At 34.5% G+C, this 19,710-nt stretch overlaps 3 protein-coding genes across 6 annotated transcripts in view; all 3 read left to right on the forward strand.

Moving 5' to 3' along the window:
- LOC307154345 (uncharacterized protein) overlaps positions 1 to 10,128 on the forward strand; it is a 430,222-nt gene extending 420,094 nt beyond the window's left edge. Inside the window, exons 9-14 of the mRNA XM_079864196.1 lie at positions 3,378 to 3,701; positions 3,941 to 4,243; positions 4,407 to 4,736; positions 4,968 to 5,270; positions 6,337 to 6,491; positions 6,641 to 10,128. Of these exons, the coding sequence (XP_079720322.1) occupies positions 3,378 to 3,701; positions 3,941 to 4,243; positions 4,407 to 4,736; positions 4,968 to 5,270; positions 6,337 to 6,491; positions 6,641 to 6,652 (1,427 nt within the window). The 3' untranslated portion in view covers positions 6,653 to 10,128. The remainder of the gene's footprint in view (positions 1 to 3,377; positions 3,702 to 3,940; positions 4,244 to 4,406; positions 4,737 to 4,967; positions 5,271 to 6,336; positions 6,492 to 6,640) is intronic.
- The window catches only part of ighd (immunoglobulin heavy constant delta), a 790,210-nt gene that overhangs the window by 672,190 nt on the left and 98,310 nt on the right, over positions 1 to 19,710 (forward strand). The gene's annotated exons all lie outside the window — the stretch shown is intronic.
- Positions 1 to 19,710, forward strand: part of LOC307154331 (uncharacterized protein) — a 780,250-nt gene that overhangs the window by 584,935 nt on the left and 175,605 nt on the right. The window contains exons 9-11 of the mRNA XM_079864168.1: positions 241 to 552; positions 1,440 to 1,751; positions 2,664 to 2,975. Of these exons, the coding sequence (XP_079720294.1) occupies positions 241 to 552; positions 1,440 to 1,751; positions 2,664 to 2,975 (936 nt within the window). The remainder of the gene's footprint in view (positions 1 to 240; positions 553 to 1,439; positions 1,752 to 2,663; positions 2,976 to 19,710) is intronic.

Raw genomic sequence — 19,710 nt, forward strand, 5'->3', positions numbered from 1 at the left:
TTTATTTATTTTTATTTAGTTTGACAGGGACATTGTACATCAATAAAAACATCCTGTAAATGTACCAGAATTAGCCAAAGGCTATTTTTCATCCGTAGTCCCTGGACAAGATGTTACAAGTCACCCTAAATAAAATGTGATTAAAAATACATCATAGAAAATTGAATCATTACATTTTGAGAAAAAGCAAGCATTTTCTTGCTTTTCATGTTCTCTCTGCTTTCTCCTGTATGTTGCCAGTTCCACAGCCTGCAACTGTCGTCTTAACAGAACCTACAAAAAAGGAGTTAGAGAGTGGGACAGCAACCTTCTCGTGTTCAGCCCGGCAGTTTTCGCCTAAAACATACTCGTTAAAGTGGTTTCTGGATGGTAAGGAGGTGAAAAATGCGATAGACACCTATGACACAAGTGAGAAGAATGCCTCAGTAACCTTGTATAGTGCCACAAGCATTTTTCAAATCAGTGCCGACAAATGGACGAACACAGACGTCAAAGTTAAGTGCGAGTTCGACCACAAGATAGGAAAGCAAGTCAGAGAGGCCCAATATACAGGTATGTTTTCTCTTGAGGATTGTGAATGTTTATATTCATAAGATGTTTACCTCTCTCTAAATTTGTTGCATGTCTGCTTTTTGTACATAGCTTCTATGCAAGACTGCAGCGATATTGCTGTTGATATAGTCCAAGTTACATCCCTGAAATGTCTAACATTTTACATTTGACAATGTAGCTACTTCATGTGTCCCTCTCTATTGTATTGCTGTTGGGTCAAGATTGATGATTTTCTTTGAGGAGGCTCATGTTTGAAGAGACATTTTAGAACAATCTTTTAGTTTTGTCAAATCATTGATTGAACTTTTTTTAATGAACCTGCTTTTATATTGTTGTGCATGTCAAGCAGTTGTCCTTTATCAAAGTCTAATGACAGTAAATGTTTTACACTAGCTGAGAACAGCAAGGCTAAAGATCTAAAAAACATTAGAACAGAAAAGTACATAAAATGCTTAGTCCTTTAGAAATACTTTTCTCTGACCTCATGCCAGGGAAAACAATGGCATATGAGATTTCTTCTTGTTTTATAAACAAAAGATAAAGTAAAAAGAAAAGAATAATGAGTTAAATATAAATATAGGCTACAACATTTAACATTGACGTTCAAACTCAAGAGCATATATGTGCTTTGCCTAATAAAGCATGTTGCACCATTTTTTTTATTTAGTTTGACAGGGACATTGTACATTAATAAAAACATCCTGTAAATGTACCAGAATTAGACACAGGCTATTTTTCATCCGTAGTCCCTGGACAAGATGTTACAAGTCACCCTAAAGAAAATGTGATTAAAAATACATAATAAAAATGTAATCATTAAATTTTGAGAAAAAGCAAGCATTTTCTTGCTTTTCATGTCCTCTCTGCTTTCTCCTGTATGTTGCCAGCTCCAGATCAGCCTGCAACTGTCGTCTTAACAGTACCTACAGAAAAGGAGTTAGAGAGTGGGACAGCAACCTTCTCGTGTTCAGCCCGGCAGTTTTCGCCTAAAAAATACTCGTTAAAGTGGTTTCTGGATGATGAGGTGAAAAATGCGATAGACACCCGTGAAACAAGTGAGAAGAATGCCTCAGTAACCTTGTATAGTGCCACAAGCATTTTTCAAATCAGTGCCGACACATTGAAGAACAAAGACGTCAATATTAAGTGCGAGTTCGAGCACAAGATGGGAAAGCAAGTCAAAGAGGCCCAATATACAGGTATGTTTTCTCTTGAGGATTGTGAATGTTTCTTTATTCATAAGATGTTTACCTCTCTCTAAATCTGTTGCATGTCTGATTTTTGTACATAGATTCAATGCAAGACTGCAGCGATATTGCTGTTGATATAGTCCAAGTTACATCCCTGAAATGTCTAACATTTTACATTTGACAATGTAGCTACTTCATGTGTCCCTCTCTATTGTATTGCTGTTGGGTCAAGATTGATGATTTTCTTTGAGGAGGCTCATGTTTGAAGAGACATTTTAGAACAATCTTTTAGTTTTGTCAAATCACTGATTGAACTTTTTTAATGAACCTGCTTTTATATTTTTGTGCATGTCAAGCAGTTGTCCTTTATCAAAGTCTAATGACAGTAAATGTTTTACACTAGCTGAGAACAGCAAGGCTAAAGATCTAAAAAAACATTAGAACAGAAAAGTACATAAAATGCTTAGTCCTTTAGAAATACTTTTTCTCTGACCTCATGCCAGGGAATACAATGGCATATGAGATTTCTTCTTGTTTTATAAACAAAAGATAAAGGAAAAAGAAAAAAATAATAAGTTAAATATAAATATAGGCTACAACATTTAACATTGACGTTCAAGCTCAAGGGCATTTGTGTGCTTTGCCTAATAAAGCATGTTGCACCATTTTTTTTATTTTATTTTTTATTTTTTTTATTTAGTTTGACAGGGACATTGTACATCAATAAAAACATCCTGTAAATGTACCAGAATTAGCCAAAGGCTATTTTTCATCCGTAGTCCCTGGACAAGATGTTACGAGTCACCCTAAAGAAAATGTGATTAAAAATGCATAATAGAAAATTGAATCATTACATTTTGAGAAAAAGCAAGCATTTTCTTGCTTTTCATGGTCTCTCTGCTTTCTCCTGTATGTTGCCAGTTCCACAGCCTGCAACTGTCGTCTTAACAGTACCTACAAAAAAGGAGTTAGAGAGTGGGACAGCAACCTTCTCGTGTTTAGCCCGGCAGTTTTCGCCTAAAACATACTCGTTAAAGTGGTTTCTGGATGGTAAGGAGGTGAAAAATGCGATAGACACCTATGACACAAGTGAGAAGAATGCCTCAGTAACCTTGTATAGTGCAACAAGCATTTTTCAAATCAGTGCCGACAAATGGACGAACACAGACGTCAAAGTTAAGTGCGAGTTCGAGCACAAGATGGGAAAGCAAGTCAAAGAGGCCCAATATACAGGTATGTTTTCTCTTGAGGACTGTGAATGTTTCTTTATTCAAGATGTTTACCTCTCTCTAAATCTGTTGCATGTCTGAGCTTCTATGCAAGACTGCAGCGATATTGCTGTTGATATAGTCCCACCAGGTAAATTACATCTCTGTATTGCTGTTGGGTCAAGATTGTGATGATTTTCTTTGAGGAGGCTCATGTTTGAAGATACATTTTAGAACAATCTTTTAGTTTTGTCAAATCATTGATTGAATTATTGAATGCCAATGAACCTTCATGCTGTTGTGATGAACTAACTTCTATTTCAAATTCACACAAATATACATTATTTTAAACTGATACCAATTCACAGATATAGACAAATCCCAAGGAACACATGAAGTCATTATTTTCTTTCTTACTCCCTTGTAGCTGAACTCAAACTGACGCTAAAGCCACCAGCTGTGAGAGAACTATTTGTCCATGATAAAGTTGTCTTGGAAGCTGTTGTTTCTGGAGATGTACAAAAGACAGTGCAAGAAGCTTCACTGTCATGCACAGTGAAGAATGAACCTGTACCTGTATCTAACGATACCATACAAGGAAATGACTTAACTGACACTTCACTGTTTAAAAGAATCCACAATGTCACCATTAATACAACGACATGGTTTGATGGAGAAATGGTCACTTGCACCATCCGTGACACAATTAATAACAGAGAAATCAAGCAGGAGATTCATTTTGATAAAGGAGGTAAGTCAATGTTACTTCCAAATAATTGACTTTGTGGCTGTATGTGCACTTACAGGTGCAATTATAATTTTATGAAAATGGAAATTTTAAAAAATGGAATTTTTCTGGCAAAAACTGCAAGCCCATTTGAAACGCTTTCGCTGTCAAAAAGCTTAGACTGTCTTGATACACTATTGTTATTCATTATTGTTTGATTCTTCTGTTTGTTTAATGAAGCTTTATCACTTCCTTTAACTCAGATGGACAGATACCCACTGTTACCATTCACAGACCTGATCTTTACAACGACAGTGTCTCTCTGGTGTGTGAGGTCACAAGCCATAAACTTGGTGATGTCTATATCATGTGGCAAGTGAACGGAAATCCTTACAGAGAGGCCATAACCAGTTCTCCCAACTGTAAAATGGACACCAAATCTGTTCTCAGCATCCTAACAGTGTCACAAAAAGAGTATGAAGATCCCAAAACCACCATCACCTGTGCAGTCAAACACGCCAACATGAAGAATATAAGTGCACCATTACAAGTGACAACAAGCAAAGGTAAACAGCCAGAATGTTCAGTTTGTATCAAAGATTATCAATGTTAACTTGTATCTGTTCGTTTGTTCATTTTCCAGTGCTTATGCTCCCTGTTGCAATTCACAGATATACACCTAAATCCAAATTTACACATGAAGTTATATACTTTCTTACTCCCTTGTAGCTAAATTCACACTGATGCTGAAGCCACCAATTGAGAGAGAACTATTTCTCCATGATAAAGTTGTCTTGAAAGCTGTTGTTTCTGGAGATGTACAAAAGACAGTGAAAGACTCTTCAGTGTCATGCACAGTGAAGAATGAACCTGTACCTGTATCTGTATCTAACGATACCATACAAGGAAATGACTTAACTGACGCTTCACTGTTTAAAAGAATCCACAATGTCACCATTAATACAACGACATGGTTTGATGGAGAAAAAGTAATTTGCACCATCCGTGACACAAATAATAACAGAGAAATCAAGCAGGAGATTCATTTTGATAAAGGAGGTAAGTCAATGTTACTTCCAAATAATTGACTTTGTGGCTGTATGTGCACTTACAGGTGCAATTATAATTTTATGAAAATGGAATATAACAATTTTTCTGGCAAAAACTGCAAGCCCATTTGAAATACTTTCGCTGTCAAAAAGCTTAGACTGTCTTGATACACTATTGTTATTCATTATTGTTTGATTCTTCTGTTTGTTTAATGAAGCTTTATCACTTCCTTTATCTCAGATGGACAGATACCCACTGTTACCATTCACAGACCTGATCTTTACAACGACAGTGTCTCTCTGGTGTGTGAGGTCACAAGCCATAAACTTGGTGATGTCTATATCATGTGGAAAGTGAACGGAAATCCTTATATAGAGGCCATAACCAGTTCTCCCAACTATAAAATGGACACCAAATCTGTTCTCAGCATCCTAACAGTGTCACAAAAAGAGTATGAAGATCCCAAAACCACCATCACCTGTGCAGTCAAACACGCCAACATGAAGAATATAAGTGCACCATTACAAGTGACAACAAGCAAAAGTAAACAGCCAGAATGTCCAGTTTGTATCAAAGATTATCAATGTTAACTTGTATCTGTTCGTTTGTTCATTTTCCAGTGCTTATGCTCCCTGTTGCTCACTTGTCAGATTATCTGTCTTTGATGTTTTTGTTCATTGGTCATTGTTTTGCTTTTTTACTTAACTGTGTGTCAAACTTCAAAGCCAAGTTACACTCAAAGCTATGTTTAATTTGTTATTGCATGAAATAAATATGAACGGAAACATAGTCATCATAATATCATAGTGTGAAAAAAAACAATAGTTTTCAAGAACAAAAATTTATTCTGACCTGTGTGAGTGTAATGTGTTTGTTAAAATTGCGCATTTATGTTTTGTCCTGCTTACTGTACCGCCTTTTCATGTCATCTATAACAGTTATGTTTGTAATGTTCTATGTTTCAAATCAAAAATGTTTCATTTTGGTTTGACGTTTATGTTGTTTTACAATTTTAAGCAATAAATCTTTGTGTTTGCAACTTTGCATGATTTAGTCCAGCTCTCATATGGTTCTTACAATCAGAAACTTTGCATACTTTACATTCTGGTCCTGTTTCATCAGTATTTAGATAAATTAGAATATTATTGTGACTCTGCACAGAGTAAAGCCACTTATGGTGACCACCAAAGTCACCATATTGATATTTACAATCAATAAGGCATGCAAATGTTTTGTTGTAAGGATGTAGTGTGTACTTATATGTCAGTATTAGTTAATGTCTGAGATGATACTTGGGGGGAAAAAAGGAATATGCTTGAGCATATTTTTATAAAGTGTATGGTAAAATGCAGAAACAATGAGTAAGAGAGAGGACAATGTTATATGTTTGTCACTTCTGTGTACATTTAGCAGTGTGTGCAAATGAATGTGTGTGAGTACACGCAGGCATTACATGTGGCCGTCATGTTCTTAATTATACACTAATTAGAAGCCTAGTAAGATTCATTGGACTTTAAATTCAGGATGTGTGATTTATGTTTGGGTATATGTACTGGACAATGTGCTTATCCTGTTCATATGCCCCATGTACATGTGTTTTCTTTTCCAGGGGAGCCACCTGAGCCAGAGAAGGGCTTTGCTCTGAACTGTAATAAAGATGTTCTGGAGGAGGATGAGTTCAGAAGTCTCTGGTCCACTGCCACTTCATTCATCTTCCTATTCCTCTTTTCTCTGACATACAGCGCTGTACTTAGTCTCTTCAAGGTAAACCAAACATTACTAAATTGACTACAGAGCTTTTTAAATAAGATGATAAATAAGATAGTTACAGTTATATACATAACGGCTTCACTTTGGATTGCATTATGTAACTAAAATGTTTTTTTTATTATTGATCTTATTGACTTTTCCAGATGAAGCACTGATGATTTTTTTCCGAAGACTCCAACGTTTCTTATTCTGATGTTGAATCTACATAATTTGCCTTTTGAAGATATTGACAAATATGCACACAGTCTTCACACACTCACCAATAAAGTCTTATTTTGTCTATTCTTTCAGGTTATCTAGATTATTTTCCTTCAAATATTTTATTTGGCAAGTGACATTATCTTGCTGTTTCAGTAGATTTGGATAGGTCTTTCAGAACATAAAATGTGTGAGTATTACTTTTATAGATACATACACTGTAAAATGGGGGAAATGTTAAATTTATTTAATTATGTAATTACAATAAAGGGCAAGTCACACACAGAAATGTTGAAGTAGAAAGACTGAAATTGTATATTCTTGAAAATCATACTCCTGTAAAAAATAATTTAATCTTAATCAAGTTAATCAAGTTTAAATCATAAATCAATTTAATCATTTAATTTAGTTATTTAATCTGTCAAAAAATCTTGTTATGACTTTAGCATGAGGGCAAACATATATGTAGGTCATTTGACAAATATGGTTACAAATTTTTTTAATTTTTTTTTATCTTTTCAAAAACTGATGCAATGTAAATGTTTGAGTCATGAACAATGTGTTTAAACAAGCTTCAGTTTTTAAAAAACATTTCAAAGTGTTTATTTTTTTCTCTCTCTTTTTTATGTCAGTGGGTACAACCAAATATAGTTGTACCACCTGACATGGAAAGTGTACCAACCTAGCCATACTTGAAATCAGTTTTTACCAGTATTTGAGAGAGATCTACAAATCTTTTCACTCTTCCACAAGGATCCATGTGTGCATTTAAGCCCTCTTGTTTGCCATGTGTCTTTGTCAAGTATTGTTTCGTGTAACCACTGGTGGTAAGCACCATGTCTATTTTCCTGTTTTTGTTTTGAGTTTCATGTCATGCCTTTGTTTTATGTTATATCTTGTTTTTGGATATTAATAAAACTGCACTTGGGTTCTACAACTTGCTTTCAGTGGACTCCCTATAACATTTCATTTGTTCAGACAGTTGCACCACTTGACACATTAGGGGTTTAAGATAAAACAAAATAATATGTATTATTTAAATGTACTAAGAATTAATTCAAACTAAATGGGTTTTATAGAATAAAGTGATGTATGCCATGCATTTATCAAATTATTTCAAAAGGAAATAATGCACTTGGACACAAAAATATGCACATCATGTCATTTACCCCTCTACATTTCAGAAGAACTGATTATCATAGAGTAAAGCTACTAAACCAAACTGATTAATAAAGTAAAGCTACTAAACCAAACTGATTAATAAAGTAAAGCTTTCTAACATCATTGGAAGGTTTTGAGGAGTGTCACATCCCCAAAAGATGTGTTTTAAAAATGTATTTCTGTTCTTTCAGTTATTCTGAAATTAAGACTGATTCATCAAACTGCAATGACATATTCCTAGAAAAGCTTTAGTTTAAGGAACTATTGCAATGTAGATGTGTTTCTCTCAGTTTCGGTTGTTGTATTTATTTGAATATTTTGTCTCTGGGGATTGAGAATCACCAAAGCAGACAGAGCAGCTGCAAACTTTTGAGCGCTCAAGGAAACATTTTAATAATAGCCAAACTATAATAAACTTATCTACACGCAATATCTTAAGCTTGATGAGCTAAACAATTCAAAACAATTTGCAATACCGTAAAATGTATAAATTTATAAATGTATTTAATTGTAACAACATCCAATTATGGATTTATGTGTAGTCTACATTACAACTAATACTTAAGATTTACTTGAATTATGTTGTGGTCCATCCAAAAGTATGTCGCTTGAAACATTTGCTGAGAATTTGTAATTTTGCTTTGCTTTTATGCAAATGTGGTGGGCAAGTGTTTACTTTGACTAAGTTCTCTCTAATGAATTTCAGAATGTCAGAATTAGATCTATTCGAGAGCGTATATGTATTCAGGGTCTGTCTTTCTTCCTCTTTTTCCCCTCACACCTGCTGAAGTGAAACGTTCATGTTTATGACTAACAATTCTTGGAAATGTTAAAATGTTTACATTTCAAACCAAAGCCTGCGACAATTAAACATTAAATATATATTTTATCAGTCCTATACCATGGTTTATTTTACTTACATTGCATAGTTTTTTTTTACAATTGCAAAGTGTTTAGTACTTTTTTTTTCTAAATTCTTAACACATCAACACACTGCATCACACAAAAAGTCAAATAGTTAATTTTCTGTCCAAATCCACATTTTGTTACATTAAATACACATTAAATACCAACTCTGCATTTCAAAAAAAAAAAATTCTGCATAAACTAACTAAACTTTTTTATAATTCACTTTCCTTATACTTTCAACCATTCTTGGTTGAGTGTTGAATGTATGCATTTTGTTGGCAATATACTTTCTAAAAGTGAATGAGTCATTACTCGCACAGTAGGAAAAAAATCAAGCAACATAATTGCTCAGGGCCGCCACTGGTCAGATGGGTCCCCTACGCAGAACTTCAGTTGAAATTGCCTTGCAGGGGTGGGGGTGTCGATGCCCTTGGTAGTTTGTGCTCTTTCACAGACCGTTACAGATTATCCAACATAGGTTTGGTTTTTGGTTCAATCGCTATAGGACACAGTTTTCAATACACTTTTTCAAAATCCTTAACACAGTTCTCATAACCAGCTTGGCACAGCAGTTAATATCACATTCAAAATGCACTAAAGCTGACAGAACAATTCATTCAGGTCTCAAATCAACTCATTCTTCCAGAATATTAACAAAGGTTGACAACGAACAAACAAACTTTGTCACTCATAAAACAATGACCTAAGAAAATACAACGGGCAGCAGTACACTATGTTTTCTTTGACACTCGCAGTCTCTGATGTTTATAATTCACTTATAAATTGGCCTGTAGAGTTTTGGTGATGTTTGAGTCTAAGTGAGAAAAGAACTGATTTAATTTGAAAGGTGTAGTCATTGAATACCTACATTTTGTGCCAAAGCAATGACAAATGATCCCCAGTTTAGCTCACATAGACTGATGTTGTGCTCATGTGAAAGGTTTGAGAAATGTGTCTAAGGGATTGTAAAAATAACTAAATAAATGTTTTTTTCCCCTCTCTCAATCCACATTGAACAAAACCAATTCTAAGAGTCCCGTTATTACTGTGTGTGTCCATGTAATGGAAATAATTCAACACCTTACTATGCCTCCAGCTCTGACAGAGTGGAATCTCAATTTTTCAGTGATCTGTTTCTTTAAAATGCTCATCAGCTGTTTCAACATTTTAAAAAATATTTTTTGAATACTTTTGAGCTGCTGTTGTTGCAGAAGTAGAGGCTTTATACTATATTTAAGGTTTGGAACATTATGTCTTCATTTCTGGCATGCTGTGTTTGACAAGAAAGATCCATGATTTTGGTATTGTGTAAGCTTGTGTGAGAAGAAAATGGAAGCTTTTTAGAAACATGTTAACTGCATATTGTGTGAAAATATAAAAAGAAAACTACTTAAAAAAAAAAAAAAAAAAATACTAGATAAGTTCATAATTAGGGCCCAAAGTTAATTTAAGCCTTAAAAAAACATAATAAAAACATTTATTGAAATGTGTTTTCAATGTTACTTAAAAAAAAAAAAAAAACATTTAAAATAAAAAATAAACACACAAATACTTATATACAATATATTACTAAAATATTTAAAAGAGCACGTTTCAAACTTGTGCATTTTCGAAATGATGCACTTTATGCATTTTTGAGGAGCACAAACCTGCTTGTTTTTGTAAAGGCCTTTGCGCCATCAAGTGGTAAAATTGATGTTAACCATGAACAGTGAGTAAAACATATTTGATGTTACTATTTTTCTCAATTGATTTGACACATTTCTTCAAATGAATTTAATTATTCTCAAAACAATTAACACAGTTTAATATTCACTGCATAATGAAGCAATGCAGTTTATTCTAGTAATGCATTTATTAAAAGTAAATACTATGTTCAAAACTACAGGTGTGTTCTCTATTGTTCTTTTTTTTATATAACATTCAGCTATTGGCATACAAATACACTAATGAAGATACATTGTTCGTTGTTCATCCACCTCAGTGTTCTTGACTTTAATTCTGAAATTGTTTTGGACATTTGCAGAACTTGCCATGCCAAGGCTGTCTCAAAACTACAAATGTACACTATCAGCAATCATAATACTCATAAAAATAGATGTGTAATGCCATATAACACTTTGGATCTGTTTAGCTTCTCCCAAGAAGAGGCCATGAGCGTGACTCCCATTTATTTTAAAAGTCTGCACCTTTTACATCTCTTCACTTCTTTTCCATCCTGCTGTCCCCTTTCTTTCAATTCATGTCTTCTTGCAATTTCTCCTCTTATTCGTTCCACTACACCAATGCCCTTTTCCTTTTACCTTTTCCCCATTCTCCACTTTATGCCCTCTCCTTTTCTTAAACTCTCTCCTCCTCATCTTTTTCTACCTGTTCCACTCTTCCTCTCATTACGCCCCTTCCTCAACTCTCTCCACCACTCTGATGCCTCTTTCTTTTCCCCTTCTCATGCTTTCTTATTATTTGTATAACAATGTTTGTTACTTTTGAAAAAGAAAAATTATACAATTGTGATTGCTGTGTACATTTCCTGTGATGTGTGTATTATCAACCCTGCAGATACTAGTTTGGGGTCTACTGAAATCATTCCATGTGCAATTGAGTGTTAATTGTTTTGAAAGCAGTGATCTGAGCTTAGAGAAGAAAATCTGTTGTAGATCTAACATTCATCTAGAACATCTATTTTTTTAAAAGAAAAAAAAGAAAAAAGAAACACAACTTCATAATGGCCACATGCATTTCTGTCAGGACCACTAGTCAAATATGACAATTAGCATACAGATTGGCGGTATGGTTCTGTTCTGTGACAGAACTCCCTGCGCATCCATGCAGCCTATAGCATGGATAAGAGCAGGGAGAGCAGCAATAACCCCCCTTAGGGTAAACAGAACAGAACAAACATAAATAATTGCAGATATCATTAATTCAAGATTTTAAAGTACTACATAATTCGAGAATTTATTCTGATTCAAGGGGAATCCGAATGCCAAATCCTGACTGATGAGAGGAGGAGCTGGGGATGGAGGAGGGTAATTAGCTCCTGAGAAACGCGATAGCTGTTGATAATACTGAGGAGCTTATAAATGTATACAGTGATAGACATCATATTCCTATAGGTAGACGTGTATCAGTCAGCTGATGCGAGCTTGACTAACGTGACCTGCCAGAACTGACACTACGCTTGATTTATGCAAACTTTGATGATATGATGTTATGATCAAAGTTTGAACAAATGGGTGTGTATGGCCATTACGGTGAGGATTTTTCTTTTCTTTTTTCAAAAAAAAAAAAAAAAAAGATGTTATGATGGATGTTAGATCTAGAATAAATGTTCTTCTCCAAACTCAGAACACTGCTGAAAAAAATCGTATTACTGACTTGACTATTGATCTGATTTTAGATCATTTTATTTCTTATGATGCATCCCATTCTTGTATAATTTAAATATATTTTTTTATGTGTTGTTCCTAAATAAAAAGGAAAAAGTATACTTATCCACTCAACTGGGTCTTCTAAATACACAAATAGTAGGGAATAGGGAATGTCCTGAGACCATTAGGTATGTGACATAGTGAGCGAACTAGAATACTCACCATTTTGGAGAGAGACAGAGAGATGTCAACATTTCACATTGGGGATTATTATTACTCCGGGGCTACACCCCTTGTCTATTCCCAGCATAGAGTTCTATTATCGACTAGCATAATCAGTCCAGCATAATGTGACATCCATTGTCTTTATCAGTTTGTGCCTTTTACTCCCCAGTGAAATGCTGACAGAAGTCCCAGAACAGTTGCTAAGTATAAAGTCACTTTATTTCATTGGGACGTCTCTTTTAAAAATAAATTATTGATTAGTTCATTTTTAGTAATATATATATATAGGCTACTATAACATGACCAAACATGTAAAACATTTAATAGAGCTCAATATCAGATGTGTCAGATATCAGATATTGGCCCTAGATGCTGTAGGCATTAAATAGCATGGCTGGATTCAAATATAAGCAAACTATGAAATCACACAATTAATTAATTTCAATTTGATGTATAGACAAAAGGACAACTGCCATTATCTGGAGGCAACAAACATTTCAATGCTAAATAGTCCAGTACTGTGACGCGCCAGTAGGCGGAGCTAAAAGTCAGAGGAATCACCAGGGTTAAACTAAAAGCCTCTTCCGGTGTTTCCCAACAGCCTAATGAACTTTCGATGCGATATTAATAATTCACTGTTGGATTATGGCACTTTCTGAAATGCTTTTCTTAGCAGTGGCTGTTTTTTTAATTTTTTTTTTATTTTTTTTTTGCGAATTGTGCGGTTAAGAAAACGTTTATCTTCAAAAATGCACAGTTTTTGTGAACAGGGTTCCCATGCACGATCATGGACATCAATATCAGATTTTCAGGAATATTAATTAAAATGAATAAAATATTAAAGATTAATGGAAAAGTTGTCTAGGAAGATTGTAAGTTTAGCGTCTGATAATTTTATTGAGATCACTTTATTCAAGTCACTTATTTTATTCTTAATTTTCACTTAAATTCTTATTTTCAACAACATCCTGGCAGTAGAGTTAAAATCTCCTGAAAGACAAAAAACATATATTGCTACACACATAGGCTATAGCCTAACTTAAATGAAAGCATTTACATGCAGGCTGTGATAAATAAAAGAAAAAGAAAAAAAGTGAAAAAATATTGCTCCATAATATAGCTCCTTTTTTTATTTTTTTTTAAGCTGGATTATTTGTTGTTTGAAATACTTTTACGGTAATTTCCTGAAAAGTCTGTGGATTCTCTCTTAGGCTATAGGTTATAAACACTAGAATGGAGCATTAGTTATTGTCTGGGTTTACGCCACTGTGATAACAACTACCACGATGATTTACACGTGTAGCCTACATAAACCCTAGGATACCCGAGACTAATGCCCTGTCCAAATACCCACACTTGCGGTCTTTGCACTTGACCACTTGTCTACTTACATGACGTATTTTATTTTATTTGGCCCAAGTGTTCAAGTGGGCGTGAAGAGTGCAAGTGTGTGTAGAACTTTAATTACCCGATAGGACCATATAAACGCTAGATGTCTTGGCGCAGTCACTTCCGGCATCACCGTTCGGCCATCTTACGGGAGTGCTCTGTGCATTAAGGTGAATGATCAGCACGTACACAAATCCTCATATCTCGATGAAATCTCGACGGATTTACAAACGGTTTGGTTTCTTACAAACGTTATTAACATGGCTATAATTCCGAATGCTTGAACATGCATGTTATAATTTTTCATATGTATGCAGTTTATGTATGCAGTGTCGTAACTACATCTCTGACGTTTATAACAAACCAAACTGTTTGAAAATCGGTAGAAAATTGAGCAAGTTATGGTTATTTTAAAGTACATGCACCATTAAACGAGTGAGCGAGCACCCTGTAGCAAGATGGCCGCCGTGTGCGGACGTCGTCGACCTCCATTGGCCAACAGCGCGTACGAGGTATCTAGTGTTTATATATCTATGGATAGGACCAGGCGGGAAGGAAGTCGACCGGAAGTTGAAGCCGGCCGCGTGCCACCATCTTGTAGCAGAACTTCACCTGCAGTTAGCATCCCATTGACTCCCATTCATTTTGGCGTCACTTTGACAGCGAATAACTTTACATCTGAGGCGTTTGAAGACTCCGTTTGTCCATTATTTATTTCTAAAGAAACACGACAATGTATAAGGGTGGTTCTTCAACTACGGGCACTTTTGGCCTTGTGAACTTGATGTAAAAAAAAGTGTTCAAATCAAAATTGTCACAGTCTAACAGTTAAATATAACTAGTCTAGTTTAATGATCCATAAGAGAACTCACTTACATTATAAGACAAATTGGTGTTTTTTGACATATTTTCCGATCCGCACTGAACAAATGTCATTTCCATCACATGCAAATATTTGATTATTATTTAAAATTCTTATGATATACATAATTTCTTAACAGTGTAAAACCACTTCCACACATAGTTTTACCAATTTATACCTATATTGCAATTACCATAGATTTGTGGATTAAGTAAATTAATTGTCATGAGGCCCAAACACAAAGCTTACATCCACCACAACCTGAAATATAATATTGCATTGGTTAGATACATTTCAGAAAAATAACTACTTGTGTTATTACATTAAGTGTAACATTATCCCATAAACTATGCAGAATTTTTTAATGAGTGATTAGAATTTTGTACATATTTTTTAAAAAGTTATGAGGTGGTGGAAATGACTGGGTGTTGTGGAAATGACAATGAATGGACGTCCATGTAGAAAAACAGAAAACATTTATTTGAAACCCATTTAACAAATCATTAGTCATTAGTCTGTTTGGTTCCATAACCAGATGAACAGTTACAGTCTTACTGTAAACAACTTTAACCACAAATAGTGAGACCTTTATCCAGTTGACCTCCGCAGCATCTTAAAAATAGATGAAAAGGCATTTAAACAAATATATATTTGAATAAATACATTAGTGTTGTACATTTCAATAAATAAAATATTCATATGTAGCCACTCAATCTAAGAATTCCACCTTGTAAGCATAAATGTCATTTCCACCTCACCTTTGTCATTTCCACCCAAGAAGGTAATGTGGTGGAAATGACGGTGGTGGAAATGATAATCCTACAGTATTTTGTAAAAAAATCCAAGCTAGTATTACATATTAGCTATGAATTGGTAGTTAGTATTGCATGCATGCAAAATACATCTATTTGTGTTAAAAAATCAATTTATTTACAAACTCATTTATTGTTACGCCATGTTTGGAAATGACATACATTAAAAATATTTTCATTTTAAGCAACATTTACCTTGAGTTTTCTTCTCCAAGTTGCTGAAGAAATTTAAAATCTCCTCCATGTCAGACATGTGCTGTGATGTCATTGTTCATCTCCATAGAAACTACCCAAACAATCTTTCAAAAAACTTTTTAAAGACACATTACAGCGTTGTGGTGGAAATGACGGCAATACTGGGACAATTACATTTTGTATATAAAATCACATTAATAGTTGTCTGACCTTAAATACCTCAATTATGTTTTGATTCTTTTACTGAAACTTTATTCAGTCATAATAAAAAAAAAAAGATAAATAATTTTTTTACACTTCTTTTTCATTATTGAAGATCAAAAGTCTGGGTGTGGGACAAGCACAAAACAGCAATATTTGCATGTATAATGATGTTTAAAAAGGTGAAAAAATCATCGTAGACTACCGGTAAAAAGTTCCTAAAGTACTTTCATTGTAAATTTAACTATGAAAGTGTTAATTTTTCAAAATTAAATGTTTTTTATAAAATATGATCAAAGGACATGAAAGTGCCCGTAGTCTAAGAATTGCTAAATTCAGTGAGTGTAAAAAGTGGTTAAATTACATAAAATTAAAATACTTTTTTAATGTACTTATTGTCCTCAGCAAGCTATTTAATAAAACAAGTCATTTTGATTATTTATATTTTATGTTCATAATAATATTAAGCAGTTTGCATGTGTCCCTGAAATTGCTGTCCAGTGTCCACCCTGTCATTATGGGGTAAACGCCCCTTTAAGAAACCAACTGATGTACTCAGTGACATCCCCTCCCCCATTTGGTCTTTCTTCAGTGGATGTTAAAACATCTGCAACACGCACAATAAGTATCTACACTTATATTTCCTAATTTTCATCATATTGTGTTTGTAGTTGCGTGTTGTCAAGCTTAACATGTCCACCCTGTCATTGTGAAATATTAGTTAATAAAAAAACTTTTCAGAAATTCTAAATATACATTTTCAACAGTGCACAGTCAGCTTCAACAGTGAATCACTTTGCTAACTGCTGTACACCATGTGCTCATTAAATACTAACTTTAGCCAAAAAATGTCCACCCTGTTCCATGACAGGGTGGACATGGTTCATGACAGGGTGGACATTTGCAACTCCTGAAAATCAGCCTGAGCCAGGCCCCTCCTTCTTCTATTGGTTAAGGGTTTCTTGAAGTTCCTGTTGTTTTTCTAATGTTCCCCCGTTCTATTTCACTCATTAAAGCATTTGTCCACCCTGTCATGCCAAGTTCCACCCTGTCACTTTGTTGTCCACCCTGTCATTTTCAACTTTTATGATGAAAATAATCTAATTATTTTAACAAGTTAACAAAACCTTGTGTGTGATTTCTTAATAAACAAATGAGGGCAGGTTAGTATTGTTTTAAAGTTTGACTAAATATCTTTGTTGTTAGATTTTATTTAGAATAGAATGTGCAACTATCGCATATTTTATTGGGCAATACATATTTAAGCAGTAACTTCATTATTATCAAAATACTTTTAATATTAACTAAAATGTTTTGTTGGGAAAGGGACACATTATCTTTCCACAGATCTACATTTTATAATCACTATGCAATGAAAATTTATTTATTCTACTATGAATTTGTCCATGACAGGGTGGACATATTTTATGGTTTGCTCGTATATTGTCAGCTTGCAGTTAATTTATAAAAAGTGCTGGAGCTTGACCAATATGCATTTCTAACAGCCTAATGTCTCCTTAATACAACACATATGAAGTTAAATGGAAAATCTCAGATTTTTTGGGGGGAAATTGTGAAGTCTCAAAGGCACTATGGTGATTTTGACCCTAAAACGTATAAAATGTACGTTTTGAGAGCACAAAAACGTAATTTATTTACGTATAAACAACTTTACCGACGTACACATTTGTACGTATTCCTATTTAACTTATGCATATTAAAATCGTGGCATTAATATGACTCTATTGCATTCAATTGTCTTATCAATTACATTTTCAGTCGCATTAATTAATACAGTTTAACGTTAGGCTACTCATAAATTAACATTTCGCTCTGTTCGTGCCTTCTGCTGCAAACTCGGAGGATTAGCCTACATGGTGTTAAACAAGAATACACTTTAAAACCTTAAAAATACCTTCTTTAATCGTTTAACCATTTTGTAATATTTGGTTTATTGTGAGACACAAAAGGCGTTTTCTCCTATAGACCCATAATACACTAAAACACAACATTACCGTTCAAAAGTTTTCGGTCAGTAAGATTTTTAATGTTTTTAAAAGAAGCATCTTCTGCTCACCAAGGCTGCATTTATTTGATTAAAAATACAAACAAAAACAGTAATATTGTGAAATATTATTCCAATTTAAAACAGCTGTTTTCTATTTTAATATATTTTAAACTGTAATTTATTTCTGTGATCAAAGCTGAATTTTCTGCATCATTATGCCAGTCTTCAGTGTCACATGATCCTTCAGAAATCATTCTAATATGATGATTTGATGCTCAAGAAATATTCATTATTATTATCAATGTTGAAAACAGTTGTGTACAATTTTTTTTCAAAATTCTTTGATGAATAGAAAGTTCAAAAGAACAGCATTTATTTAAAATAGAATATTTTCTAACATTATAAATGTCTTTACTGTAACTTTTGATCAGTTTAACTAGCCTGGGTTTCCCCCTGCTGCCTTGCGCGCAGCGCGATTTTATTCAGGATGCTAGGCAGCCTGGATATTTTCCCCTCAAAAAGGGAACCAATCACAGAACGGGGAGGGAATGGTTGCAATGGTACCAGAGTGGCTTCAGAAGGGGAAGGGGTACTATGGACCCAGTGGTATGCCTGGAGGAAGCAATAAGAAAGGCCCAAGTGAATAAAGAGACTGTGGTGGCAGTATTTTTTGACATAGAGAAAGCCTATGATATGATGTGGACAGAAGGACTATTAATTAAATTAAACCATATGGGAATTAGGGGACGGATGTATCAGTGGATTAGAGCTTTCTTATGTGGAAGAACATTGAGAGTTAGAATTGATGGGGAACTAAGTGAGAGTTTTAGAGTAGAAAATGGTACCCCTCAAGGAAGCATTGTGAGTCCTTTATTATTTGTAATTATGATAGACCAGATATTTAAAGACGTGCAAGGCCTAGATGGAGTAGCGTTATTTGCAGATGACGGTGCAATGTGGAAGAAGGGGAGGAACATTGAGTTTATTGTGAGTAAGATGCAAGATGCTGTGAATGAAGTTCAGCAATGGGGAGTGCAATGGGGGTTTAGGATCTCAATAGAGAAGACTAAGGTTATGTTTTTTACAAGGAAAAAAATTAGCCAAGAATTAAAAATAATGATGTCAGGTAAAGAACTGGAGAGGGTTGAGATCTTTAAATATCTGGGAGTCTGGTTCGATAAGAGGTTGACATGGGCATGTCACATCCAAAAGATGGTAGATAAATGTAAAAGGATACTAAATGTCATGAGATGTCTGTGTGGGATAGATTGGGGGGCTACAAGGTCAGCATTAAAAACCATCTATACAGGTCTAATGAGATCAATGTTTGACTATGGCTGTATAGCGTATGGATCAGCCTCTAAGACAAGTTTAAGCAAAATTGATGGTATGCATAATCAAGCAATGAGGATAATTAGTGGAGCAATTAAAACTTCTCCAGTAGCTGCAATTCAGGTAGAGGTGGGGGAGGTGCCACTGCATTTGAGGAGGGACCAGCTAGCACTGGTATACTGGGCAAATATTAAGGGGCATAAAGAGAATCACATGTCTCAGACAGTGTTAAGGGAATGCCAGGAAAAAGAAAGTATGAAAGTTAAGAGTTATGGATGGTTATAAAAGATAAGGTGAATAATATGGGAATTGGTTCTCTGAACATCAGCCCTACTGTGGCATATCCAGTAGTGCCTCCTTGGATATTAGAGGGAGTGAAGGTTGATTTAGGACTGTTGGAGGAAAGGAAGAATGATGGAGTGGATAAATATGGGGTAAGCAACTATATAACAGGAAAATACAAACAGTATGTAAATGTTTTTACAGATGCTTCTAAAAATATTGAGAAGAGAGTAGGGGTAGCTTATGTAAGTAGTTGATACCATGGACC

This window comes from Squalius cephalus, assembly GCF_949319135.1.
Source record: "Squalius cephalus genome assembly, chromosome: 1".
NCBI lineage: Eukaryota > Metazoa > Chordata > Actinopteri > Cypriniformes > Leuciscidae > Squalius > Squalius cephalus.